This window comes from Xenopus tropicalis, chromosome 4, assembly GCF_000004195.4.
Source record: "Xenopus tropicalis strain Nigerian chromosome 4, UCB_Xtro_10.0, whole genome shotgun sequence".
Taxonomy (NCBI): domain Eukaryota; kingdom Metazoa; phylum Chordata; class Amphibia; order Anura; family Pipidae; genus Xenopus; species Xenopus tropicalis.
Window position 1 is genome coordinate 113,771,394 of NC_030680.2, and position 27,073 is coordinate 113,798,466.

The following is a 27,073-nucleotide window of genomic DNA, read 5'->3' on the forward strand; positions in this document are numbered from 1 at the left end:
CCACCCAGAAGCGCACAGGCTATGAGAGCGGCAGAGGGAACACTAGTATATGAATTCCCTGGGTTTTACTGAGAAATATTGCACTGGCACCTCTGTAGTTCTGTGCAGCCTATCCAGTAGCACTGCATTGAGTCATAGAAAATTGTAACTACACCGAGGATTTCTGGTGGGAACATAACGGGGAAACACAAAAACATAGCAGATAGATTGTAAGCTCTTTTGGGCAGGGTTCTCTCTTCACCTCTTGTATTGGTTATTGATTGCTTTATATGTTACTCTGTATGTCCAATGTATGTAACCCACTTATTGTACAGCGCTGCGGAATATGTTGGCACTTTATAAATAAATGTTAATGTAATGTAATGTAAATGAAAGCCAGCTGCTATGCCCTGCTAGAGTTCCCAGCCTATTGCCTAGCCCTGCCCCCCGGATCTCCGGTACACGTCACTTGTTTGACATCACGCCCGGAGTGCAGCAGTGATTGGTTAATGCGTGTCCATGCCAGCGCGTCATCCTGTAGCAGAAAGCCGGAACAAGCTTAGTGCCAGCTGAGGTCTCTGCCTACGGAGCAGTCCCGGGGGTTATCCGCTGCCGGCGCAGTAAAGGAGTTGGCAGGCCTTGGCATCGCTTTCGTATTGTGGCTTTCTAGGATGTATTTACCCAGGGCCTAGCGTCTGTAGGAGGCTTCTTTAGTCCTCCCGGGCTTGGTATGGGCTGCCCAGTAATAGAGCCCCGCCGCTGGGGTGACATGTGGCTAGTGCTGGCCTTCTGTCTGCTGGGACAGGGACGCGCTGCTGTGACCAAGGAGGAGAAGGCTCAGTTAAGGTAATATACCCTCACACCCCGGATATATATTTATATATAGATACATGTCATTTGTCACCCCATCTGCTGCCCAGCTGTTACTCCTATCAAACCACTCCCACCTGGTAAAGTTGTGGAGATGATGTTGGGAGTTGTAGTTGTGCGAGTGCTGGGGTGCTGTATATTGCATTCTATAGTGGGATTTATTTGTGTGGAGCAGAAAGCTACTGCTTGCAGCTGTTGCAGTGATACAGTCCCTTCAGCTGAGAGTAGTAGAACAATAGATGCAGTGACAAAGCCCCGTCTGTCTTATGCTCATGATAGCTCCTGCTGTCAGTATGCATCAAGCTACTTGTCGCTGCATGTGTGTGCTTCTCTCCTGACAACATGGAACTTTACTCTGAGCCACATACACACCAGTTACCAGGGTTATGTCCCTTGTGGCTGAATTATTTTACAGTATTAGTCCCTACAACATCTATTGGGAGGCTGTTCCATGTATTTATCATCTTTTCATCTATGTATTCTTGGGTGACACTTCAGTTTTTCTCTTTCTTCTTCTCCAAATTCTATCTGATTCGATCTCTGACTGCCATAAGGTTCTTTCAGCTAGGATTCCTTCTCTCTATGTATCTGGATGTTTCTATCATGTGATTTCTCTATTTTTTGCTATTTAACTGTGGAAGGTATTCTCCAAAACAATGATCTAACCCCAGTAATTTGTATGTATATTTTTTATATAACAGCACTTAGGCACACAGCACTGTACAGCAGAACAATACGTTAATAGAACAAACAGGTGCCATTACATATAATAATACAAATTGTATTGCATGTTCTTTAACTAGAACCTCTGTGGCCCTTGCTTTCTTTCTTCCTTTTTTTCTCACAAGACTTTTGTCACCACTCGATCCTTGTCACCAATTTCCATAAATCATTAAACATTTGACCTGTAGGTGCAGGCAGTATAAACAGGTCTTGTGTAAGACGTGTAACTGCCTGCACTGTTTCCTGCCAAGCATGCAGCACTTCTTGTTGGTCTGTTTCTGATATTTATTGATTAGTTTGTGCCAGTTTGGGAGAAATGATACATAAGATATATGTATGAAAGCTGAATAGAGGAGGAGATCATGAGTGAGAAAAAATAACTGTTGCTATTACTTTCAATTTACAAAGCCACATTTTCTTGCAAATTTCTGCTTTCTGCCTATCAAAGTGAACCCAGACACTATCTTTTTAATAAATAAGGCACAGTGCAGTGACATAGGCAATTAAGGGCATTTTGACCACTGATGTTCTTCAGCAGTCTGGTCCAATGCCACACATGCTGTTCGCTGCTACATTGTTTGAGTGGAACATGTAGGACCAGCAATGCAGAGCATAGACTGGGATGTGTAACTGTGTCTTGAGTGGCAGAAATTATTTTAATACATTCTATAACACTTATTTAACTGTGACTGACAAGTCTGCTGAGGCCCTAATATGATCGATTGTTGGCATAGGGGCCGATTGAACAGTTCATCCCTATTTGGCAAAGGAATATTATTCCACAATACATTTCATTCTCTTTAACTGAAGCCTTGCTTCTGGTTCTTTTTTTCCCCAAATATCTCTTAATTTTAAGGGCAAGATTACATGATTTGGTTTGATGGCTCAGTTTCTTTCTAAACACACAGAATGAAATCACCCCAGAATAGTTTCATACATGTTTTCTGTTATCCAACAAAATCCAGTAGCCTTCTATACAGTATTTTCTGTGTACTAGAGATACCAAAATTCATCATGTCTAGCCATGGAACAAGCCCAGCCCTTTAAAGGTAAATATTACCCCTCCCCACACTCACGTATTTAAATGTACAGTACAGTAGACCACTGGAGTTGTGCTTGGGTATATAACTATTTTTCAGCATTGGCTGGGTGCAAGGTAAAGGTTTTCTTTGACTTCACATGTAGGTTCTGTATGTTTAAGTGTTTTTGGGGGGATAAATAACATTGGTAAGAGTGCTTACTCTCCTGCTGCCACATGACTTTAATGTTCTTACTGTTTTGGTAAGCATTGCAAAGGGTGCAGTAGTAAGGTTTCACTTAATTAAGTTTTATGTTTGAACCTAATCATGATCTTCACTGGCTGCTGCATATCTAGGCCTAAACCTTACACTCGTGCAGTAACGCTTTGTATCGGATACTTGTACACAACTGCCCATTGTCCCTTATAAATAAGCCCCCATGTTGTGTACTTTATACTTGATTCTAAGTTGAACATATTTTAGCCAAAACACACAAAACCACATGCATATTCATGTTTGTATAAATGGTGTGTTATTGGGCAAAACTAGAAAAGCAAATGATTGTAACTGAGAACCCATGGGTTAATTAGACATGCTTTGTGCAGGATATTTATTCAGGCAAAGATGAAATTAAACAAGTAATGTTAGTTATAGGATGGCATTGCAAATACTGTAAAATGATGTACAAATTATTCTCTTAAGCAGAGATTTTTAATTTGGGCCGTAAATTACTTAGTCCTGGCAGGCGCCAGGTGTTTTTTAAACATTACATTTTGTGGAAAGACATGAAAGCAAACATTAATTTTAGTGGTTAATGGTGCCTGCCTGCTTTTCGAAGCAGCTTTTTGCTGCCTCCTGTTGACGAGTTAGTTGCAATGGCTCTTGAGTAGTTGCAATGGCTCATTTGAGTCCCATATTGGCTCTTTGTGATTAGCTTTTAGAAATATGAGTAGCAAGCAGATAATGTCTGGATTCTTAGTGAGTATCTCTGGCACTACTTTACTGGTAACTCATTCACTAAGGGGCCTGTTGAGCAAGTGTGGTGCAATTTTCTCAGTCATTCATATAGATTGTACATGGCCTGTTTCTATTCAAAAGGGTTGCTTCTAACATAGAGGTTGGAGGCCTCCAGAACCTGGAATTTTTGCTATCATAATACAAGAATATGTGGTTTTAAGAAATGATCATCCATGAAGGGGGACTTGCAGCACTGCCCATTCAAAAACAAACTACAGCTGATATTAGAAGTGTAATTGCCCCAACGGAAATGTCTGTGTCCCAGAGACCTTAAAGATAAACTAAGGTGGAAATGAAATCTAACATAAGCTTCATCTCATGGAAAAAAAAAAAAGTTTAACATTCTGTACCATTTCTGAAATAATTTTCTTCAGTGCCCCTCTCTTAGCAGTCTGTCTCTCTGTTCATGCAGCATTATGTCACAGTCACTTATTCCAATAGACTGAGTCTGGGAAATGGGAAGACATGCTGGTGTATTTGGCCTTGCTCTCAGTCAAAATCTGACTCCGACTCCAGCAAGAAGAGAGGCAGACTGCTGGAAGAGGGATAGTAAAGAGTAACTTGATTAATACAGGTATGGGATCTCTTATCCAGAATACTCGGGCTCTGGGGTCTTCCGGATAAGGAATCTTTCCGTAGTTTGGATCTCCATGCTTTAAGTTTACTAAAAAAATCATTTAAACATTAAATAAACCCAATAGGATTGTTTTGCATCCAATAAGGATTAATTATATCTTAGTTGGGATCAAGTACAAGGTACTGTTTTATTATTACAGAGAAAAAGGAAATCATTTCTAAAAATTAGAATTATTTGTTTAAAATGGAGTTTATGGGAGATGGCCTTTCCGTAATTCAGAACTTTCTGGATAATGGGTTTCCGGATAACAGATCCTATACCTGTATACAAACAGTACAGACATTATATTTAAAAAATGTCTCCACAATATGAAGGTTATGTTACATTTTCATAGTAATTCCATGACAGGTCTAAACTAATAAAGTCCTTGTACACAACTCAGAATACTGAACTAACATCTGAAGGCATACCTGTAAGTTTCCTACAGCAATATTTCGATTTCTGATATGCCTAATTTGCATTTTATTTACACTTCCTTTTACTTTTACTTAAACTCTTCCCTTTACACAGTTGTTGAGCTGTCGGACAAGTTTTCTCCCTTTCAGCAACAGATGACTTTCATTTGCATACTGCTTACTTCATTATATTAGTAGCTGTGTCACTGCATCCAGGGCTCCTTTCCGGCCTATGTAATAATGAGTTTGTGCTGCTAGCTGTGTTAGGGCCGTGGTAGGGGTGAGATTAGTCGCCCGAGACAAATCTCCCTTGTTGTGGGCGACTAATCTCCCCGATATGCCATCCCACTGGCTTGAATGTAAATCGCCGGTGGGATGGCATACGCGGTGCCGCGATTTCCTGAAATGGCGGAAGTTGCCTTGACAGAAATCTGCTTTGTGTGCCTGCACAAAAAAAAAAATACATAAATTCAAACCATTTGTCGAAAGCATGATATTTGTTTTAGAAAACACTCGTAGTTTACCTGCTAAGGCTTCTGGTTACAGTTTATGAATATGTAATGCGAAACACAGACCTGGAAGAGAACTGACTTCTGCTAAATAGTTTCAACATTTCATTTTAATATTTAAAAACGTATTTTGTTTTGGGTGGAGTTGCCTTTAAGCACCAGTATTTACTTTTCTTTTTTTCCATGATTCCAATAATCAGCAGCAGCAGGTTGGGGCTACCTGTTTTAATGGGGTGTAATTCTTGATGTTAATAAAATGTGTTTTTTGATAAATATACCACTTTCTTTTTGTAGGAGTCAAGTTCTGGAGATGTTTGATCATGCATATGGAAGTTATATGGTATGTTAATGTACTGTCTGTTTGTGGGGTAGGAATATTTGCACGTGTTTATTTTTAATACCTAATACCCCCTTGCAGCTACTTCAGGTTGAATTACCCCAAATATCTCCCTCTGTAAGAGTTCTCCTATATCTTTCCTTCCCTTCCATTGCTGTATCACAAGTGTTGTTTCTTATAACCCTGCAGTGTTTAAAGGAGAAAGAAAGGTAAAGACTAAGTAAGCTTTATCAGAAAGGTCTTCTCTGTCAAAAGATTAGTTGTGTCTGTAATTCCTGTGCCAGAGACACACAGCTCTCTGCTCTCTCCTGCTCCCCTCTCCCTCAAGAATGCTAAGCACTCACTCCACCCCCCCCCCCTTAGGAATGTGGATCTGAGCTAATCAGCAGGAAGCTGACTCAGTCTAACTAACTGAGCATGTACACCGGTCTTGCTTTTGGTGCAGGAGTGGGGCATTGTGGGAACTTTCTTTACAGCTCAGCATTTTTTTCTTCCTGTTTGGCTTCTGATCATCTGAACAGGAGAAATATGGGGAGACTTAAGGGCACTATTGAGACAACTGAAGGCATGCCTGCAGCTTGAGATTAACTCTTTACTAGCCTTTCCTTCTCATTTAATAAGCCTGAATATGAATGTGCATGCTTGTCTGCCCTACATTTTCTACCCACATAGGCATTTGAGCAAATACAAATTTTTGGTGGTCCAGGTAAAGTAACCTTGTAGCTGCATAAAGTAACCTTTTGATGGATGTGTAACCATGGGGCTCTTTACCATTGCTTGCTGTATGGGTTATACTGCTTTGTGTAGCTTGCTAACCTACACAGGGGGCATATTGTCATGTAACATGCTATGTCTCCCAATTAGCAACATGCTTATCCAGCTGATGAACTCATGCCCTTAACCTGCCGTGGAAGAATACGTGGCCAAGAACCAAGCAGAGGGGATGTTGATGATGCTTTGGGAAAGTAAGCTGTTAAATCTGTTTGTAGAGTTTCATCATATGTTTACAGAAGTAAAAGATCTTCTCTTTATCCTTTCTGGTCTTTTGATATAATGGAAAGTTCAGCACTGGCTGTGTCTTCCACATAATTCTGTATACATTTCCACTGCTCTGTAATTGTTGAGCTTTAACTCCTTTTTCTGTGCTGGAGGTGCACAGAAAGATTGCTTTATTATTAAAAGTATACATGTTCCTGTTATAGGAACAGTAAAACCATAAAATTCAATTGTATCAAAGTAATTAAAATTATAATGTATTTTTGCCCTGCACTTGTAAAATAGCACAGGTTACTTACCCGAAAACAAATAAGTTCTGTAAAACACCATTGTATTCTGCAGAGCCTATCTATTATCTGCTATGTAACCTGTTCCTTTTCTCTACCTTGGCTGCACAACAGCTTATTTATATAAACTATAGTAGTGTTTCTGTAGCAAACACACAACTTTGGCCACTGAGAGCAACACTACATTATATTTTACTTACTTTAAAACACTAAGAAGCTTTTGCACAAATTACAATGAGCCAGTTTTTAGATTGCATCATCCCTGAGTACAATGCTAATACTTGTTTTGATTCCTTTTCTGTGTAGTAAGGATGTATCCACAATTACAGTTTCCTCAATAGAGAAAAGCACTTATTTAGTGTAAAAAAAATCATGTTGAAATAAAATGTAACTTTAAGAAACTTTCTAATACATGTTTTCAGTGGTTTTAAAGTTGTAGGTGAATGTATTGAAAGCAGTAGTTAGCCAAGACTCTCATTCCCATAATGCCTTTCAAGTTAAACCCAGTGGAGTAGAAGAAACATAGAAATGTGCAAGGCATTGTGGAAACCGCCTGTAAAACATGAAGCAAGCATTTTTGGGTGGACCTGCACTCTGCTCCACTCTGTGTGCCTGCACTGAGGCGGATACTGTAGTTTTCAGTGCAGAAACACTGGCAGTGTAGGGAAGACCGCAGGGCATTACAGTTTACATTACATGTGTTTTAATGTACATTGAAAAGTAACTTAAAGGAACAGTAACATCAAAAAATGAAAGTGTTTTAAAGTAATTAAAATATAATGTGCTGTTGCTCTGCAAAAGAATTGTATTTTTGCTACAGAAAAGCTACTATATAAATAAGCTACTGTGTAGCCATGGGGGCAGCCATTCAAGCTGGAAAAAAGGAGAAAAGGCACAGGTTACATAGCAGATAACTAGTAAATAAGCCCCATATAATGGGGGTTTATCTGTTATCTGTTAAGTAACCTGTGCCTTTTCTCCCATTTTCCAGCTTGAATGGCTGCCCCCGGGGCTACACAGCAGATTACTTATATAAACTATAGTAGTCTTTCTGAGGCAAACACACCAGTTGTAGCAATGCAGGGCAACAGTACATTATATTGTAATTACTTTTATACACCTTCATTTTTTGGTGTTACTGTTCCTTTAAAATGTTGTAGGCTGAACTGTGCTTTGAAGTGTTACATAGTGCTGACTGTAATATAATATAAGACAATGGGTAACCTTCAGGCTGCTAAACGCTATAACCATATTTGTGTTCCTTGGCTTAGGTTACAGTCTGAGTTCTCTGAATGTTTCTATTTTCCAGATTTTCACTAACATTAATCGACACACTGGACACACTTGTGGTACGTATGTTTGCATTCCGTCATAGGAATCTCTTAAACTGCAATGCCATGATATCATTATGATATTAAATTCTTACTTTATTTCCCCTTTGTCCACAAGCCGGCCTGCTGTGCTGTGTCAGTCATGACAAGCCTATCCATTTCTTAGGCCGAGGTATCCTATTCATTCATATGGATCTATACAAATATCAGTGCAGCCCACTAGTGTGTGGTAGAAGATAAGGAAAGTCTTGAGCTTTTACAGCTTTAGGGCTGTGGCACACAGGGGAGAGTAGCTGCCGGCAACAAATCTCCCTTGTTGTGGGCGACTAATCTCCCCGAAATACCATCCCACCAGCGAGAATGTAAATCGCCAGTGGGATACCATAGGTGGCGCCGCGATTTTCCGAAATCGCAGAAGTTGCCTCGATTTCGGCGCCACGTATGTCATCCCACCGGTGATTTACATTCTCGCCAATAGGATGGTATTTCGGCTTTTGCAGCTCGTCAGTTTGGAATTTTACATGCTAACTGGTTGATCTCTATTTTGGGTAAGGGCCGTGGCAGATGGGGAGATAAGTCGCCCGGCGACAAATCTCCCTTGTCGCGGGCGACTTATCTCCCCGTCTGCCACGGCCCTTACCCAAAATAGAGATCAACCAGTTAGCATGTAAAATTCCAAACTGACGAGCTGCAGATAACCGAAAACAAACACAGATATATAAAGATAGAATGTGCTGTCAGCTGCAAATAGGCAATGCTATGCCAACTTGTAACTGGATTTCAAGGTAAATTTCCTTTTAATGCCCATTGTTTGTGTCTTTACAGCAGACTCCTAGCTATATATTTTTGTTGATTCATGTGAATCAACAAGAATATGTATCTAGGGCACTCACTATGCAACAAGGGAGAAATAATCTATTTTCCTCCGATGGGGCCTCCTCTAGTAACTGGCCATATACATTAAGGCAGGGATCCCCAACCAGTGGCTCGGGGGCAACATGTTGCTCCCCAACCCCTTGGATGTTGCTTTCAGTGCCCCCAAACCAGGGAGTTATTTTTGAATTCCTGACTTGGGGGCAAGTTTTGGTTGAATAAAAACAAGATTTGCTACCAAATAAAGCCCTGTAAGATGATAGTGTGCATAGAGGCTGCCTAATAGCCAATCACAGCCCTTATTTGGCACCTCCATGAACTTTTATGGTGCTTGTGTTGCTCCCCAAGTCTTTTTACATTTGATTGTGGCTCGTTAGTAAGAAAGGTTGGGGACCCCTGCATTAAGGTCTCAAAATAAATGCTGCAGGGTTTAGAACTTAAGGTATAAGATTCATCAACCAGAATTAGACAGCCTCATTCATTTAAATAATCAGTTATTGTTGTTCTTATTGCTTATTTACAACCTCTACTGTTTATCTTCCTTCTTAAAGTGTGCATCCTGGTTGTTAATGTGATGGACTCACATCTCAATGTGCTAGCTTCAGAACAAAAATGTAAATAATTGGTACAAGATAGGCGAAGTATTCAAAATGTTCCAATATATGGCCAGCTTAAAAATCTTAACAGTTTGAGCAAATGCAAATTTAAGTAATAAAAATGTAAATTTTTTTTTAGGTGTTAAACAAAACCAATGAGTTTGAAGATGCAGTCCGAAAAGTGATTACTGATGTCAATTTAGACAATGATATAGTGGTGTCTGTCTTTGAGACAAATATCAGAGTCTTGGGGTAAGTTGTTAGATACAAACATTTTTAAACTCAAAATTCTGAATTAGGGAGTGTAGAGTAATTAATCCCAGTTCTAGTTTTTGAGCAGCCATATGGGTATAAACTGGATGCAGTAATGCAGTCTGCTTAAACAGTTTAAGACAAGTTTGCTTCTATTAAATTTTTTTATATACATTTTGAACAAATATTAAATACAAGTAGGGTTTTATCTATTGTTATTTATATTTGAAGTGTTTGCTTTATGCTTTACTATTTCTAGTAAAAAAACAATTTTACTGTGCTTGATTGCAGTGGCCTCCTAGGCGGACACTCACTTGCCATCATGCTGAAAGAAAACAGCGATCGAATGCAGTGGTACAATGATGAACTCTTGCACATGGCTAAGGAGCTTGGCTATAAGCTCCTTCCTGCGTTTAACACCACCAGTGGCCTTCCCTACCCCAGAGTATGTCAGAGAATATCCTATTCTTTTGTTGCCTGCTACACACATGATATTCTGACATTTGATTGCCTGGTACACTCATGTTATTTCCTACTTTTCCAACATCTTGCGGGGCTAGAATGCTCAAAAAGAAGTTTTCTTTGCTATTATGCATTGAAAAATAGACAAGTTCTATAAGCTTCTTTAAGAAATGCTAACATTTTGACAAATGGGATACCCTTTAAAGAACAAGGTTACATCATTTTTGACCATATATTAATTTCAACTTTCTCAAAGGACCAGTTACACTATACAGTGAAAAAAAAAAATATTTATATACTGTGTATATATATATATATATATATATATTTTTTTTTTTTTTTCCCTGTTTATCGAACACAAGGTTAACTTGAAAGAAATGTCCTATTTTTTATGAGTTAGCTTTTTATCTTATAGTTCTGTAAAGATCCACAAATGGCATTTGAAACCGTTATTTTATTTGACATAACAGGAAGAGAGCAGGAGGGGTGGCCGATGTAGGGCCATGGGTGGGGGATCTTGTTTGTTTGTGTGTATGTGTGTGTAGTGGGGGGGGGGGGGCGGTATAATCATTCTCATTGCTCCCCTTATTTATGCTACTATTTTGCATACTTGGCCAAACATGAATGCTTGAATGAATGACCCAGCCTAGAGTGTTCCTAGTATGTGCCTGTTATTCCAAAGGTTGGTGCATGACTTTTATACTGATTACTTACATATTGTTTCTTTAAGATTAATTTGAAATTTGGCATCAGAAGTCCAGAGGCTCGGACGGGGACAGAGACCGATACATGCACAGCTTGTGCAGGGACAATGATCTTGGAATTCGCTGCACTGAGCCGCTTTACTGGAATAGCCGTATTTGAGGTCAGTTTGCAGCACAGTTGGTGTACGTGGGGATGCACAATAAGCTTTCAGGCAAATGACTTCAGTTTCCCTGTAACTAAAATATTATTGTCTCTCAACAGGAACATGCCAGGAAAGCCCTCGATTTTCTCTGGGAGAAAAGGCAGCGCAGTAGCAACTTGGTCGGTGTGACCATTAATATCCATACAGGGGACTGGGTACGCAAAGGTAAGCATGGCTTTATTTCATTTCAGTGCAGATCTGTGAAGGACTGGTTTATTACTAACTCCTTGGCTCACCTGCCGCAATCCTTACATTTATTTAGTATTTAAAAGCAACTTATACAACATCTCTCTTCTGTGACATATGGAAAGCTGACTGGCCCTGTGCTCCAGTGTATAAAGCAAATCCCTGCAGCTCCTCATACGTGTTGGATTCAGAATATGAATATGCATTGCTTTTTTTCTACTGGAGAGTTATCTTGCACAGTTGCCTCCTGTGTGTAATTGTTTTTTTTCCCTCTTAAAGACAGTGGTGTGGGAGCTGGAATAGATTCTTACTATGAATATTTACTGAAGGCCTACGTTCTCCTGGGTGATGACAGCTATCTTGAAAGATTTAATACAGTAGGTGGATGGCAAACTTTATTCGTAATGGTTCACAACAGTTTCCAAAAAGTTGGTGTCTGATATTATAAATAAATATAAATATTTATTTTTTTTGCTTGATGTGAACTTTGCCCAATAGTTACTTTATATAATATTCTCCTGTGTTACATCTTGAGTGAAATAAGTAAATCTATTAAGATTTTCTATTGAGTTTTTCATCTGCTGACAGTTTTTCATCTGCTTGGATTATTCAAAAAATGCAGCTCCAAAACACCAAAAACCGTCCCAATAGACTTTCATGTGAATTGCCTGCAATCGTTTATACCTAATACTTGTAGACATTTTACAAGCTAGTCAAAGGGAGCAGATCTAGGTGCTTTCCCTGACTGTAGATCACTTGCTGCCTTTAAATTAAATAATCTTTTGTCCAACATTAAACAAGCAATTGTGTAAATTTTGTAGCACTATGATGCCATTATGCGATATATAAGCCAGCCTCCGCTTCTGCTTGATGTACATATCCACAAACCAATGCTGACAGCACGAACATGGATGGATTCACTGCTTGCATTTTTTCCTGGTCTCCAGGTAAGGCCCTTATAGTAATGAACATTCCATAACAGATTAGCTAAACTGCAGTGATTTATTATATATTGCCAAAAATTAAGACCAACATTTTTATCACAATATGGATCTTCTGCAAGTAAAGTTCAGTTTAGTAAACTAATATAGAAAAATAAACTTCCTTGTTGAGTACACATCACATTAATGATTAATTTTAGGATTGATGATTTAGGTTTGAAAACATTTTCCTTTTTCTTGATGGGTTTATGAGAAATCCATACCACTTGAAAATAGAAATTATTTCCAGCCCAGTTTAGTTTTGATTGGTATACTGTGTGTTCCTGGTTATGCGGAGGTTATCAGCTGAAGACACTCATTGCATTGGTTTTGCCAAGTTTTTCATATTTTTTTTCCTCAGATCTATGATCAGAAGTAGGTTAGTTTGGGTTTTATTGGGTAACATTTTCTCTCAATATTGCCTACCTAAGAACTAGAAGCTATGTGTCTCACCTTTCTGAGGTTTTCCTGGATGCAGACATATTTTATCTGACTTTCCCATGGGATACTTTTTGTTTGGTGTATACGCCCATCTATTGTGCTACTTAATTGGTGCTTTATAGATATGTGCTAATAATAATGACTGTGGACATATTGCTGCTTATACTAGGTTTTGAAGGGGGACATCAGACCTGCAATTGAGACTCATGAAATGCTTTACCAGGTGATAAAAAAGCACAATTTCCTGCCAGAGGTAAGTTATTTCATTAATGCGTACTCTGTACATGGAAAGAAGTTGTCTTTTTACTACCAAGTGTTTCCATACTTAGCCCTGTCCTCATATCGGTCAGGGGTTGTTTTGGCCACACATAATAAGCTGCCAACCGACAGCATTGAATCTGTCGGAAGGTTTGCGAATGCTTTACTGCAGTCATGTCAATTTGATAAAATGACACAATTTTGGTCATCGTTATCCCCACACCAAACATTATCTGTGAAGATAGCAAGAGCCAAGTAAAGTATTGACTGTGCTTGTTTTTTTTATATAACATGCATTTCTGTGTATTGTTGAGGGTATGTTTGTTTGTATTGTATCATCATCTGTGGCTTCATCTATACAATGGTGTTTTGTGTCTTAAAAAAATTACATAACTTTGGAAGATGAAAAATTGAACCATACAGTAACGTCTATCAGAGTTATTGGGTATCTATTAGAGTTATTGTGTCCTCTCTCTTTTTACATCAGAAGAGAGGATGTTATCCTACTGTCGCGTATGTCTATGTAATTTGATATCAGGCCAGAGGCAGCAAGTAATTATTAGAGTAACCCGAATTTTTGTAAAATGCCTAAATGTGTATATACATATAATGAGTGGTCTTTTACAATATAGCATGTAACCGTATACATATTATATTCATTTTGACTGTCTGATTTTATTTTTTTTAGGCCTTTACAACGGATTTCAGGGTTCACTGGGCACAGCACCCTTTAAGACCAGAATTTGCTGAAAGTACTTATTTCCTTTATAAAGTAAGAACAATATTAGTTGCAGCTTACCGTAATATAAATTTAAAGATGTGTCTCGCACATAGCTTTAGTTGTAATAACTAGACATATTTTATGTATTTGTTAGCCATTCCGAAAGTTGCGCAAAATCTGGCGATTTTTTCGTAGCGTTAAAACTTGTGCGAAAAGTCGCAATTTTTTCGTAGAGTTAAAACTTGCGCGAAACGTTGCACCTTTTAAGTTTTAACGCTACGGAAAAGGCGCGACTTTTCGCGCAAGTTTTACCGCTACGAAAAAATCGCCAGATTTTGCGCAACTTTCGGAATGGCTACGAAAAACTCGTGTTTTTTCGCGCAAGTCGTAATGGCTACGAAAAACTCGCGTTTTTTCGCGCAAATTGTATTGGTAACGAAAAAGTCGCGATAATTTCTGTAAAGTCGTAAAGGCGCCGAAAAAGCAAAATGTTCGTTTTCCAATCGGAATTTTTCCAATTCGGATTCGAATTCGTGTCTTAGTAAAGACACGAATTTAGAGTATGTTTCTGTGCCATACTGCAGCTTTGCAATTCATGACATAAATATATCAGGCTCTGGGTTTCTGTACTAAAAATGTATTATTAAGCATATGTACCTTTGTTTCAGGCCACTGGTGATCCTTACTACCTCGAAGTGGGAAGAACTCTAATAGATAATCTGAATAAATATGCACGGGTGCCATGTGGATTTGCTGCTGTTAAAGATGTGAGAACTGGTAGCCATGAAGACCGGTATGTCTGACTATAATTTTTTTTTACATTTACCTTTAAAATGTACATTTTTGTTACACTATAGTAAATGCAGAAATATTGCAACAAAAATAAAGTGAGGTTCCACTATATAATGTATTTGCTTTCTTGAGTTGATAAGACTAGACCATTATGCATGCATGTTCGTAAATTAGCCACTGTGTGGCAAGAGGCAAAAAGACCAATAGTATTAAAAGGTAAAATTATTATCCTTGTTTTAAAAAATGAAATAGTTTCTTCCTTTTATTTATGAACGTACCTTCCTATACATACTAGGGGTTATGTAATAAAAGACATTAAGTTCATCCAGGAGCAGTAACCCATAGCAGCCAATGATTTGGAAGCATTTACTGGTCACCTGTTTAAAAGCAAACATCTTATTGGTTGCTCTTGGTTACTGTTTCTGGGCAAACGTAATATCTTTTATTACATATGGAGACTAGAATTATATTCTGTTATACAAGTAAACTGACCTAGACCATCAGGATTTAAGACATTTAAAAGTGATTGCTAGTTATATTAATATAATATGTGTAATTTAAACTAATAGGGCCATTCCTGCTTCATAAAGCAGCCTGGGCACATTGCTCTGGTTTTTATGTTAATATAGCGCTAGAATTTTATAGCTTTAATTTGGCTTCTTAAAACATTAACCTCACTGACTTTTTCCCTTTCTCTCCTCTTTTAGAATGGACTCCTTTTTCCTGGCAGAAATGTTTAAGTACCTCTATTTGCTCTTCTCAGAAAGGGAAGACCTTATATTTGATATAGAAAGTTATATATTTACTACAGAAGCCCATCTCCTACCTCTCTCTCTTTCCACTGCAAGTCAGACCAGCACAAAAAAAAACACAGTAAGTCCTTTCTCTTCCTTCATTAACACTATAAAGTTTTCACTTATTTAGATGAGTTGTGTTGTAAATTTAGGTTTACAGATCTTTTGTTTAGCATGGCCATAACCTTACTTCATTTGTGTGTTGCAGACTTCTCAATACACCGAACTAGATGATAGTAACTTTGATTGGTCTTGCCCAAACACCCAGATCCTCTTCCGAAATGACCCAATGTATGCACAGAATATTCGGGAACCTGTAAAAAATGTTGTTGATAAGAATTGCCCCCGGAGTCCTTCTCGTCTGTAAGATGTGTTTTTTCTACATGACACTTTCCTTACGTGGTTTACTAGTTTTGCGGCCCTTTACTTAAAGGAAGTTTAGGACATTCTGTGTACATACATAGATAATTGTCATAATTCCAATTACGAAGAAGATATAGGAAGGGTAACAGATGGTCACAGAACTGCCACAGGACATCTAGCTTCACAACACTGCATTTATATTGTATCTGTGGGGGAAAAAAAGGGTTCATTATATTTATATAAATTCTTAGTTACCCTTAATAATTAAGGCAAGTATTCAGCATTTTACCACCATTGGTGTAACTATTTGAATTATTCTCAGTGTTAATTACTTCAATCTTCCCACTCTTGTATACAACAAAGTTTTGTACATGGAAGAATTATGTAAAGCCAGTGTCCTCTCATTGCTGAGTATGTGACTTAAATCCCGAGAATAATTATTGTTGATAGCAAGTACGGGCATGCTTTTGCTAACGTTTATAGTTATAATAGGAAATAAACTTCATTGCGATGTTTAAAAGTCTGATTAATTCTCCTTTTGCTTTTTTCTTATCAACAGAAAAAAGTGAAACCTGACTGTTACTGATTATGCTAGCAAACTGCACAACTTAATTTTGCTGTTTTTTTTTATTGCACCCCTTGCAGAGATGAGGTTTCTGGCAGTGGAAATAAGCCACCGCTGCGGGCTCGAGATTTCATGGCCACTAATTCAGAACATTTAGAGATTCTGAAGAAGATGGGCGTGAGTCTGATTCACCTCAAGGATGGCCGTGTTCAGTTGGTCCAGCATGCCAACCAAGTAAGAATGATAATCCACTTTGTTTTACACTTTTCTTTCTCCTTTTACATATAATGGTTACTCTCAGTACCTGGCCAAATAGTATTTGTACCTTAGGCAATGCTATTTGGTCCCGGCGCCCTCTCACTCATCTGCACCCCCAGGCAGGTCTCCTTCTCCTCCTTGAAAATTGCACCCCCTCTTCTTATGAAATTTAGGCAGCTGCCTCTGCTTCCAGCCCTGGTTACTCTCCAGGGGTTAATAAGTTTTAACATTACCATTAGCAAGTCTAAATCAAGCAGCTTATTTTCTCATATATCTCTATACCCTCAGAAAAGGGTGTGCTGGATAAAGAGTATCCAGATACTTTAACTGCACAAGAAGCCCGACAAGCCAAAATAACAGCAGCAAAATTAAAAACTCTGATAGACAAAGAGACTTGTAATTTACTTGGTGGTCTTACTGTGATTTCTGTAGGTCAGACATAATAACAGTGAACTGGAAGCTTTGGACTCCTGAACTACTCAAGGAGTATTGCATTATACCAGCTGCACCACTCAGCTCACATTTAAAACTGCATTTTATCTTATCTGAGGCTTTTAAAGCTGCCTATAAACTATATTGGACTCCTTTACAAGTAATATAATATCATTACATCTCAGTACCTGTATTACCAATAGATATTTCAGCCCCCAGATGATTTCTTTAAATTGTTGAGCAACATATTTCCTCTAATTATTTAAATATTAAAAACTGTGCACCTGCCATTATACTAACCCTTTAGAAAGATTGCTATGGTTGCCATGGATTCCTGCTAGTGCTTTAAACTTCTGGCTCGGTAGAGTAATGCGGTTTCTGTAGGCAGAGCTGGAGCCACCTGTAATAGAGACAAGGCAAAGCCCTGCATTTAGAATATATCATTTTATATTTATTGCTTTTCTTTCTCTCCCACTTGTACCTTTTTCTTGTTTGGCAGTAAGTCATTGTTATTGTACTATATGCCAAAAGCTGATTCCCCAACATGGCCTAAAGATGTGGAGTATATTAAGCAGAATGCACCCATCATGGGTGCAGAAGATTCTTTGAACAAATAAATGAAATGAAACTATCCCTTTGCAGGCTGCAAGCTCAATTGATGCTGAGGATGGGCTTCGATTTATGCAAGAAATGATTGAGCTTTCTAGCCAGCAGCAGAAAGAGCAGCAGCTGCCTCCCCGTGCCGTACAGATTGTGTCGCACCCATTTTATGGGAGAGTTGTACTAACTGCGGGACCAGCTCAGTTTGGAATGGACCTTTCTAAACATTTAGCAGGGGTATGTAGCCGTTTCTTGTCTTGACAAAAGAACATTTGCTTTAACTAGGATTTTTTTGCAGTATATTATATCATAAATTAAAGTGACGGTTTTATCCTCCTGTTGTACTATTTTGCAGCTGCTTTGTGCTGTTTCTCAAAATACGGCTAAAGAGTAATAGCACACAGGGCAGTTATGGATAAAGTGGGTTCCTCTTTTTGATAAATATAAGGATTCCCATTCTGTTTCTATCCTGGACTGTAGATATTTAACCCTTTTAGTTCTGCCAGCTTTAAAATCTACAGTATTAGCATAAAAGTACCATGGTGACAACCAGAGCTGGTCTTATAAATGGCAGGGCCCAGTTGGGACCATTTTGCAGGGGTCCCCTACACAAGGTGTTGCCAGCTGGCACAGGGTTCCAGGGTTGGGTGGGCAAATATTCCCTGTCTCTCACTCTCCCCATGTGACTGATGATGTAACCCTGTCTTATCACCTCTTTTTCTCTTGTTCCATTGGCCCCCAACATTTCATGGCACAATGTTGCCCCCCAAGCACTGGGCACTGACACCAAGCATACTGTATACAGCGTGAGACAGTGATTATTGGCCCTCTTAAGCACACTAGAAACAGTGAAAGACTGTGCATACGCTGGGATAGCAGTATGAATGTAGTGCCCATTTTGTGGGCATAGAAGTATTATCAGGTAGTCATTGTTGGGGGAGGGCTGGACAGCTTTATGTGCTTATTCCTGCTGGTGGGTGTGGGGCCCTATTGGATCCAATTAGCCTAACACCGGCCCTGTAAAACAGTTCTGGGATTCTCAGGGTCTGTGGCATACTATTTGTTTACTGGCAAGGCTTGATGAGACCAGAGTTCAGTATTAGTAAAAGTGCAGTTGTTTGTGTGCAGATTGTGTGTGTTTGTTATTGTGACTAAGTTGGAGATCTTAGCTCTGTGGTGCAAGTAGTGTTTTCTCATGAAATTGCAGTGGGGGTGAGTGTGATGTTTTGGTTTCTACTTATCGCAGGCACGAGGCTTGGTAGCAAGAGCTGAGCCATACAGCGGGTGCTCTGATATCACCAATGGAGCAGCAATACAAGGCAAGATTGCACTGATGCAGAGAGGACAATGTATGTTTGCTGAGAAGGCTCGCAATGTTCAGAAAGCTGGGGCCATTGGAGGTATTGTTATAGGTAAGTACATGCAGGGTTCTAATTGGGGTAGTTAATGCCTGAAAAGTCAGTGATGCTAAGAAAGTTTAAGGGCACTGCCAGATGGGGCGGATTGTCAGCCTGCTGATAAATACAGGCCAAGAATCTGCCCCTACTCTTTACAAATCTTCTGATGTGCCTGAGCCCTGGTGTTGGTCCGGTGCTGGCACATGGAGTGGATTTCAGTGCGTAACTGCATACTCTAGCACTTTTGAGTGGCCATCTACTCCAGGTACATTAATAAGAATTTTAGAACACATGCATGCAGGCTGTGGCCTAAAGGAGAACTTTGACTCAGTTGTGCACCCAGCTCAAGCTTTCATTATCTCCACTGCCAGATTCTTGTGTTTTTTCTCTTTAAGTGTGCCCTATGTTTTTGTAGATGACAACGAAGGTAGTAGCAGTGACACTGCACCTCTCTTCCAAATGGCTGGAGATGGGAAGAATACGGATGACATTACCATCCCCATGTTATTTCTCTTCAGCAAGGAAGGAAATATCATTCTTGATGCAATTCGTGAATACCAGCAGGTGGAGGTTCTACTCTCCGATAAAGCCAAAGACCGAGGTAAGTAATTGCTTTTAATGGGCTTCCTCCTTTACCATAAGTAAGTGAGTCTATGAAGTCTTCCATCAACTTGGAGCATCCTCCATTAAAGGAAGTGCTAGCACCTTCTAAGCAACCGTATCTTCAGCTTAGCCCAGCTAATAGCCATGACCAACTAAGGTATGGTTTCATAAGCTTTTGAACTACAGTGAAGGCAGTTTCTACAGCTCTTTATGACTCTCAAGGGTTTCAAGCATTTGTTGTTATTAGCAGACAAGCAGACATGCAGATAAATAAAATAAGCTGGGAATTATAGGTTTAAAGCCAAAACGTTTGGGATTTATCTGGCTCTGTTTTAGCAGTCCACTCTGTCAGGCAAATGATAAGTTATTATGGAAATTACCCTTCATACTGCAGTTATTGGGAAATCATACGTGGCCTTTGCTGAATATAATATAATTTGCTTAAGATAACATCATTTTTGGCTAAGAGGCAGCTTTTATACATGCTGCCCCCATATCCACCTCTATAGAAATGCATATAGTGAATAATGTGCCTTGGGCTTCCCCGACCACATGAAGGCATGAGGCCTCCTTTTTTTACAGGGCATGAAACTTTGAGGTGACTTCTTATACCCTCATATTTTACAGCAGGTGGCACTTTATTTATAATACTCAAGTGCAGTGAGTCATGTGACATTGATGTAATTTCTGAGCACCGATTATAACAAGCACCATTTATAAGGATATGATTTACAGGATATCCAAGGCTCTTGTGTATCTTATATCTGACACATATATAGACCATGACCACAGAAAGCTGCTAATTGAGAGCTGAGAGGAGAACAGTAATACGCCTACTGCAGCTGACTGGAAGCAGAATGTGTAGTACAGCAATGCTTGCCCAGGCCTACTTGCAGTGCCTCTCGTTGGTGTTAAAGTAGCCACCTGACATGGTGATAATGCTTTGCAGGCAGTGCCATGGGTTGTTATCCATGCCTCTCTGCAGTTATCACAGTGACTTTCCTCTTTCAAAGTTTCAGGAGAAGCACCAATCAGTTGTGCATCATTCCCTTTGCCTATCTCTTATGCCTCTTGGCTGCCTTTGTCCAGTAGCTGAGGTTTGTGGTGCTGCCCATGCAAGGCAAGATGTAACTAGTAGACTCGTGCTACCTTTTATACATTGCAGTGTAACCCCGAATTCTAACTGATTCTTTAATATTTACTTTTATGTTCTTGTTCCATAAGAGTATTTCAAGTAAATGAAACTATAAGTGACTGGTGTAAATGTTATTATATACTCACGCTTTATTTTCCTTTTTCATTTGTGCTTTCTGTGGAATTTCAGCAACCATTTTTAAAGGTAAAATAGTCCCAAACTACATTTTTGATAGCAGTAAGTATTTTCTCCAAGCAAAATAAAGTTGGCTGCACAGCCAAGAGTAAACAGCCAGTTATCTGTGTTAGCTTTGGATAGAAAGTCTCATCCTTTTTCTACTGATTTAATTCTGCCTTTATGTGCCGTAAATTGTATGTATGGTACAGCCATTCAAGTTACAGAGCTCCAGCGCTGCAGATTCTTCTTTTTCAGCTTTCTGTTTATTCATTGCCAAACAACCAAAGGATTAAACACTAAAATATATGTCCAGATACTGCAATGTATATATGTATGTATGTGTGTGTGTGTGTATATATATATATATATATATATATATATATATATATAATTTAATTTATATACATACCTATAGAAAGGACCAGCACACCAAGTCACATCAATATCTTCTTTTTATTCACCATGCGATCCAACATTTCGTTCCCTCCTGGAAACATTGGATCACATGGTGAATAAAAAGAAGATATTAATGTGACTTGCTGTGCTGGTCCTTTCTATAGGTGTTTACATGTTTTGACCTAGCACCTACTTATTGCACCAGTTTAGAGTGCAGGCACACAATTTGACAATTTACACTAACTGCTATAATGCCTATGGTGTACAGCAGTGCTGTCCAACTTCTGTGGTACCAAGGGCTGGAATTTTTTTGGCCTACATGGTGGAGAGCCGATAATGGAAGCCAGTTTTGACCGCACCCACTTCAAACCACACCCATGTTATCACATACCCACATTAATGGTTGTAGCACAGCAAAAACCCAAATGGTCCGGTGTAGGGATATCACCCTTCATTCATATGTGAAAGAATTATATTATGTCATATTAAGACACACCCTTAACTCCATATGCCTCATCCTCCCCTGTGGATAGCACAGCAACCCCCAGCACATAATGACACCTTAGGGGCCATATAATCTCCAAATGCTAACAAACTTCCAGAACAAATCCCTGCCAGGTTCACTTCCCACAGGCAGCATAGGGCAGGCAGAGTATGGCACACACAGGCAGCATAGGGCAGGCAGAGTATGGCACACACAGGCAGCATAGGGCAGGCAGAGTATGGCACACACAGGCAGCATAGGGCAGGCAGAGTATGGCACACACAGGCAGCATAGGTCAGGCAGAGTATGGCACACACAGGCAGCATAGGTCAGGCAGAGTATGGCACACACAGGCAGCATAGGGCAGGCAGAGTATGGCACACACAGGCAGCATAGGGCAGGCAGAGTATGGCACACACAGGCAGCACAGGTCAGGCAGAGTATGGCACACACAGGCAGCATAGGGCAGGCAGAGTATGGCACACACAGGCAGCATAGGTCAGGCAGAGTATGGCACACACAGGCAGCATAGGGCAGGCAGAGTATGGCACACAGAGGCAGCATAGGTCAGGCAGAGTATGGCACACAGAGGCAGCATAGGTCAGGCAGAGTATGGCACACACAGGCAGCATAGGTCAGACAGAGTATGGCACACACAGGCAGCATAGGTCAGGCAGAGTATGGCACACACAGGCAGCATACAGTGACACAATGCTGGCACTGCTTCTACAGTCTGTCTGAGGTGGGAACAGGAGAACAGTTGCAGTTGGTTTTTGTCTCCTTTCATCGCCGATTAGTTCTTTCTACACAACATTAATACAGTTCCTTAAAGGCAAGGGCATGTGGAGCATAGATCTGCTTCTCTCAGCCCTGCATTTTTCTGTCAGGCTGAGAGAAACAGATCCGTTTCCCTACGCTGCTCTGTGTGCCTGAACTGAAACCTACAGTATTTGCCTCAGTGCAGGGACACTCAGTGGACTGGAGCATAGGTCCACCCAGAAATTGAAAAGCAGGCGTTTTTGGGCACACCTACGCTCTGCCGCGCGTGGCTGCACTGAGGTGGATACAGTAGATTTCACTGCAGGTATATGGAGCATTGAAGGGAAGCTGGTCTGTTTCTCTCAGCTTGATGGAAAACACAGGGCTGAGAGAAGCAGTTGGGCAGCATTGCAGATCTTAGGGCAATGGCACACTCGTTAGTTTCATTGCCTCTACAGATTGCTTTTCATTGACTTGCAGGTACAGGAAACTGACCAGTTTAGGGGGATTGGCAGCCATGCTTTTCAGGAGGGGGCACTGTATTATTAACAGCCATTTGTTTTAAAGGAGAAGGAAAGTCTAAGTCACAGCCCAGTGACTTTAATCGCTTACCTTTTACCCAGGGCTGTTGCCCCTGTTAGAAGAAAACCGCACCAGCCGGGAGTACCTGCAGCGTGTGTCTCCTCTTCCTTCTGCCGTCTTTGCGCAGTAGAGTGAAAAGCTAAACTTTAACAAAAAAGTCACTGTACTGGGCATGTGCTGGCCCAGGGATTCCAAGACAGAAGAAATAAGGAAGAGGAAACACTCGCTACAGGTACCCCGGGCTGGTGCTGTTTTCTCCTAACAGGGGCTCCAGCCTGGGGTACAAGGTAAGCGATTAAAGTCACTGGGAGGTACCTAACATTTTGGCACCCCCAAGTGACTTCCTTCTCCTTTAACCAAAGTGAGTCTTTGCTTGCCTGGTGTTTCACTCACATGCTGTTTCCTGCATTACTTTGCCTGGATTGGAACCCTGATGTGATGACGACAACCATGTAGATTTATGTAGGATTTTCCACATGGTCTTTAAATTTTAATTTTTAAGCCACAGGATGCAGGGGGATAAAACCCCAAGCAGCTGGAAGCGCACTGCTGCCCCTTAGAACAGTATCTTCCATTAGCTCTTAATTATATATTCTTCAAATCTGGACACAGATTTTTTTCTGGAAATAAGATCTTGAAAATTAAGATTTTTTTGTTTATCATATGGAAAATCATTTACAATTATTTCTGAAACAATAAGAGAGCAGATCTTCCATTCAGCAATTTAACAATCATTTTTGAGTGGAGATTCTGATAAAAGGTTGGAAAGCCACAAATTCTTCTGCAGGCTGTTATGGTCTACTCCACCCGAGAGTTTTAGGCAAAAATGCTTTATAATTAGAATATCAGCCCAAACTCAGCTTTTTCCAAAATAGTTAAACTGTGTACTCTGCATATGTGTATAAGTGAAGAGTGCTTTTTTTGTTTTTTTGTGGGGTTTCTTGATGATGAAATAGGGTTTTACCCAGCAGTGTAGCAGTTCTCTCCCTCTCCTCAGAGCTATATGTAATAACAGCAAATCATGTTCTTGCCTTTTGGCTCTGGTTGTTTGTTTCCAAGCCCTGGCGATAAGGTCCTACTGTATAAAGCAGGGATCCACAACTGTTTTTGCTTGTGAGCCACACTCAAATGTTAAATATGTTGAGGAGCCACACAAGCATAAAAACGTTCTTTGGGGGATGCCAAATAGGAACTGTGATTGGCTATTTGGTAGCAGGGGGCTCTGCTTGGAGTAAAACTGTGTATCTATGCTATTTTATTGCTAGAAATCCAAATGTACCATGATGATAGGGCCAGAAGAGCATGTATTGAGCTGTGTGTTCTTTCCTTCATACAGATTTAGAAAACGAAGGTGGAGAACAGAAGCCAGTAGAAAATGATTCCCAGAAACAGGCTTTAGACGATATGTTTATGACCCCAGAAGAAATTGAAGAGCTTTCTCTAGTGCCTCTGGAAGAATCGCCTGTTTCTCAGCTAGAGGTGCCAAGTTCTGACTCTCCATCTGGTGGGGGCAGCACTTTAGAAAGTGACATTACAGCAGAAAGTAAAGACCATAAGACTGAAGAAACTGCACACAGCTCTAAAGACAATTTCCAGACCCCACCAGAAACCTCTGAAGACTCCACAGAGGAAAAATGGGACAACAAAGTTCGGCCAATGGAGTCAATATTGGCAGACTGGAAAGAGGACATTGAGGCCTTTGAAATGATGGAGAAGGATGAACTATGACCAAACGTATTTTTGTTTAAAGACTCCATCTGTTCTTCGCTACCATGTAAAGGCATCTGGCCCTTTACGAAAGGTTTACACACTTCATGAACAGCATTTGTGAAGGAAAATATTTAACAACGTTTGCTGTACATTTTCAGCGGGTCCACAATACCCAAGGCATGTCTGTTTCCTGATGTTTTGTTGGATCCTGTGTCAAATGTTAGTAGAAAATAGGAGCAAATACCAATTCTATTTTTATGAGCCTCTATGAAGAACTTCTTAAGGTTAGGAAGGTGAATGGCCTATACATTCTCCATATTTATCACATTAAAACTCTAAAAAATAGGGAAACTAGTTTATTTATTGAATCAGTTTAAAATGATTTTTAGTTAAAAGAAGATCTTTATAGATCATCCTCAAACTTCTTGGTCATGGTCCAAAAAATGTTTGTTTCATTCTTTAGTCAGTGTTTCCACATTTCCAATTTTTTTTTTAACTCTGTCCGGAATGTATAGAAATGTATATTTTGGCCAAATCTATTTCTTTTACAAAACTTAGTGCAAGCCTTTGCAACAAACAGCCAGATTACTGCCGAGCGTATCCTAATGGCAAATGCAGGATCAATCTCTCACTGCCATTCACAGTTCTTCTTCCTTTGCTTTGCCAAGCCATATTTCCTATGCTCGAGTACCTGAGCTGACGATGTGTAACCTAAACCAGGGACTTTGCAAGTTTTTATATCAGGGCTGACTTTATGGAATGTTCTATTTTGCCTCGAGGATGGGAGGAAGAAGCAAATTTTCAGGTTTTATCGTCATTAATCAAGATGATGTTTCAAGTAACCCACATAAAAGAGTATTGTTTTTTTGTATTCTAGGCCGTGGCACTCAAACACTTGGATTAGCAGCCTTTGGGGATGTATAAATGTATGGTTGTAACAAGACTCCCTCCTAAAAGGCAAAGCAGCAACTTGTTGAATTTGATTATTACAATTTGCCAGTGTCAGTGGTATTTACATTACCTTGCTTTGTTTTAATCATATTTATTTTCCCTGCACCCCCCAAGCCCAGCTCCTTCTGAAGCTTCTAGGATTTGCAGCAGAAAGGATACCGGGCACTGACTGCTGTAGATTTGCTTCAGACAAACACTGCCTGGTCCTGCCAGCTGCTAGCAAAATGCTTTGGCAAAGGGTTGTTCAGCTTAAAATTAACTTTTAGTATGATGTAGAGAGTGCTTTTCTGTGACAATTAGTATTTAGTCTTCATTTTTTATTATTTGTGTTTTTTTAAATTATTTAGCTTCTTGGTCAACTTTCTAGTTTGCAATTTCAGCACCTATTTGGTTGCTAGGGTCTAAATTCCCTTAGCAACCAGGGAGTGGTTTGTATGAGATAATGGAATATAAAAGGGAGAGGGGCTGAACTGAAAGATAAATAATAAAAAGTAACAATAACAATAGTTTCTGGCTGCAGGGTCAGTGGCCCCTGTTGAAAGAGTCAGAAGAACAAGGCAAATAATTTTAAAAAATGAAATAAAAAATGAATTGAAAGGTTGTTAGGAATTGCCCTTTCTATAACATACTAAACGTTAACCTGCAAGTCAACCACCCCTAACGTTGAAAAGAATTTTACTTATGATTATTTTTTATTCTTTTTTTTTTTTTTTATCATAATGACCTTGAGCGGAGAGGTGTATAGTGAACTCTTATTCATTATTCTGTTTTATATTCTCAATTCACTTTAACTTACTCGCTGCACTAAATGATCTTTAGAGCAATCTCCTACAGAAGCGCTAATTGTGTAGAAGAGATTACCCCAAACTGTCAAAAAAAGGGGAATATTAGAGATGTAATGGGGATTTTTATTTGAATTACAGGAAATACTTTGTCACTGCTGTTTCATTTTTGATGGGACAAAACATTTGTATTTGATTGATTTAACAGCCAAGTTCAGAGAAAGATGATTACAGACTAGAGGTTTATTTCTATACGCTCATGTACATCAGCCTGGAACTGTACAATACTTGTGTGACCAATCAGCTGCTGCCGAACCATTTGTTCCTTTCTCCCTGGTTATTCTCACATCTCTCATGCAGTGGGACCGGCTGAAAGACAAAATGACATTGAAGCTAGGATTGTGCAAGTCTCCCAATGTCGATTTAATGAAATCCCTACAGTGGCTGTGGGGGTAGTGGGTGCTACAGGTTGGTACCTGGTTAAACCCAGAGCAGCACCCTATATGCAGAAAGGTCC

General features: G+C 39.7%; 1 protein-coding gene across 2 annotated transcripts; it reads left to right on the forward strand.

Moving 5' to 3' along the window:
• The first annotated feature begins 454 nt into the window (after positions 1-454).
• On the forward strand, positions 455-25,482 carry edem3 (ER degradation enhancer, mannosidase alpha-like 3). Of its 2 annotated transcripts, XM_018093640.2 has the most exons (21): positions 455-825; positions 5,444-5,489; positions 6,351-6,451; positions 8,079-8,118; positions 9,709-9,821; positions 10,113-10,266; positions 11,014-11,148; positions 11,250-11,355; positions 11,656-11,753; positions 12,198-12,323; positions 12,967-13,050; positions 13,744-13,827; positions 14,445-14,569; positions 15,276-15,441; positions 15,571-15,725; positions 16,371-16,524; positions 17,623-17,817; positions 18,827-18,992; positions 19,393-19,578; positions 20,905-20,919; positions 24,450-25,482. In XM_018093640.2, exons 1-21 carry the CDS (start codon positions 710-712, stop codon positions 24,839-24,841), a joined length of 2,757 nt encoding a protein of 918 aa, XP_017949129.2. In that variant the 5' UTR covers positions 455-709; the 3' UTR covers positions 24,842-25,482. The 2 variants fall into 2 exon arrangements, with proteins under 2 accessions (XP_017949129.2, XP_002932190.3); XM_002932144.5 differs by lacking the exon at positions 20,905-20,919 and having other exon boundaries at positions 456-825.
• Positions 25,483-27,073: the final 1,591 nt, after the last annotated feature.

What these genes read in the sequence shown, in the direction of transcription:
- edem3 (XM_018093640.2), top strand. Translation starts at nt 710, where the DNA reads ATGGGCTGCCCAGTAATAGAGCCCCGCCGCTGGGGTGACATGTGGCTA. An exon ending in AGCACAATTTCCTGCCAGAG is followed by an intron (nt 13,051 to 13,743) that starts GTAAGTTATTTC and finishes TATTTTTTTTAG; the next exon opens with GCCTTTACAACGGATTTCAG. An exon ending in TTTCTAAACATTTAGCAGGG is followed by an intron (nt 17,818 to 18,826) that starts GTATGTAGCCGT and finishes TACTTATCGCAG; the next exon opens with GCACGAGGCTTGGTAGCAAG.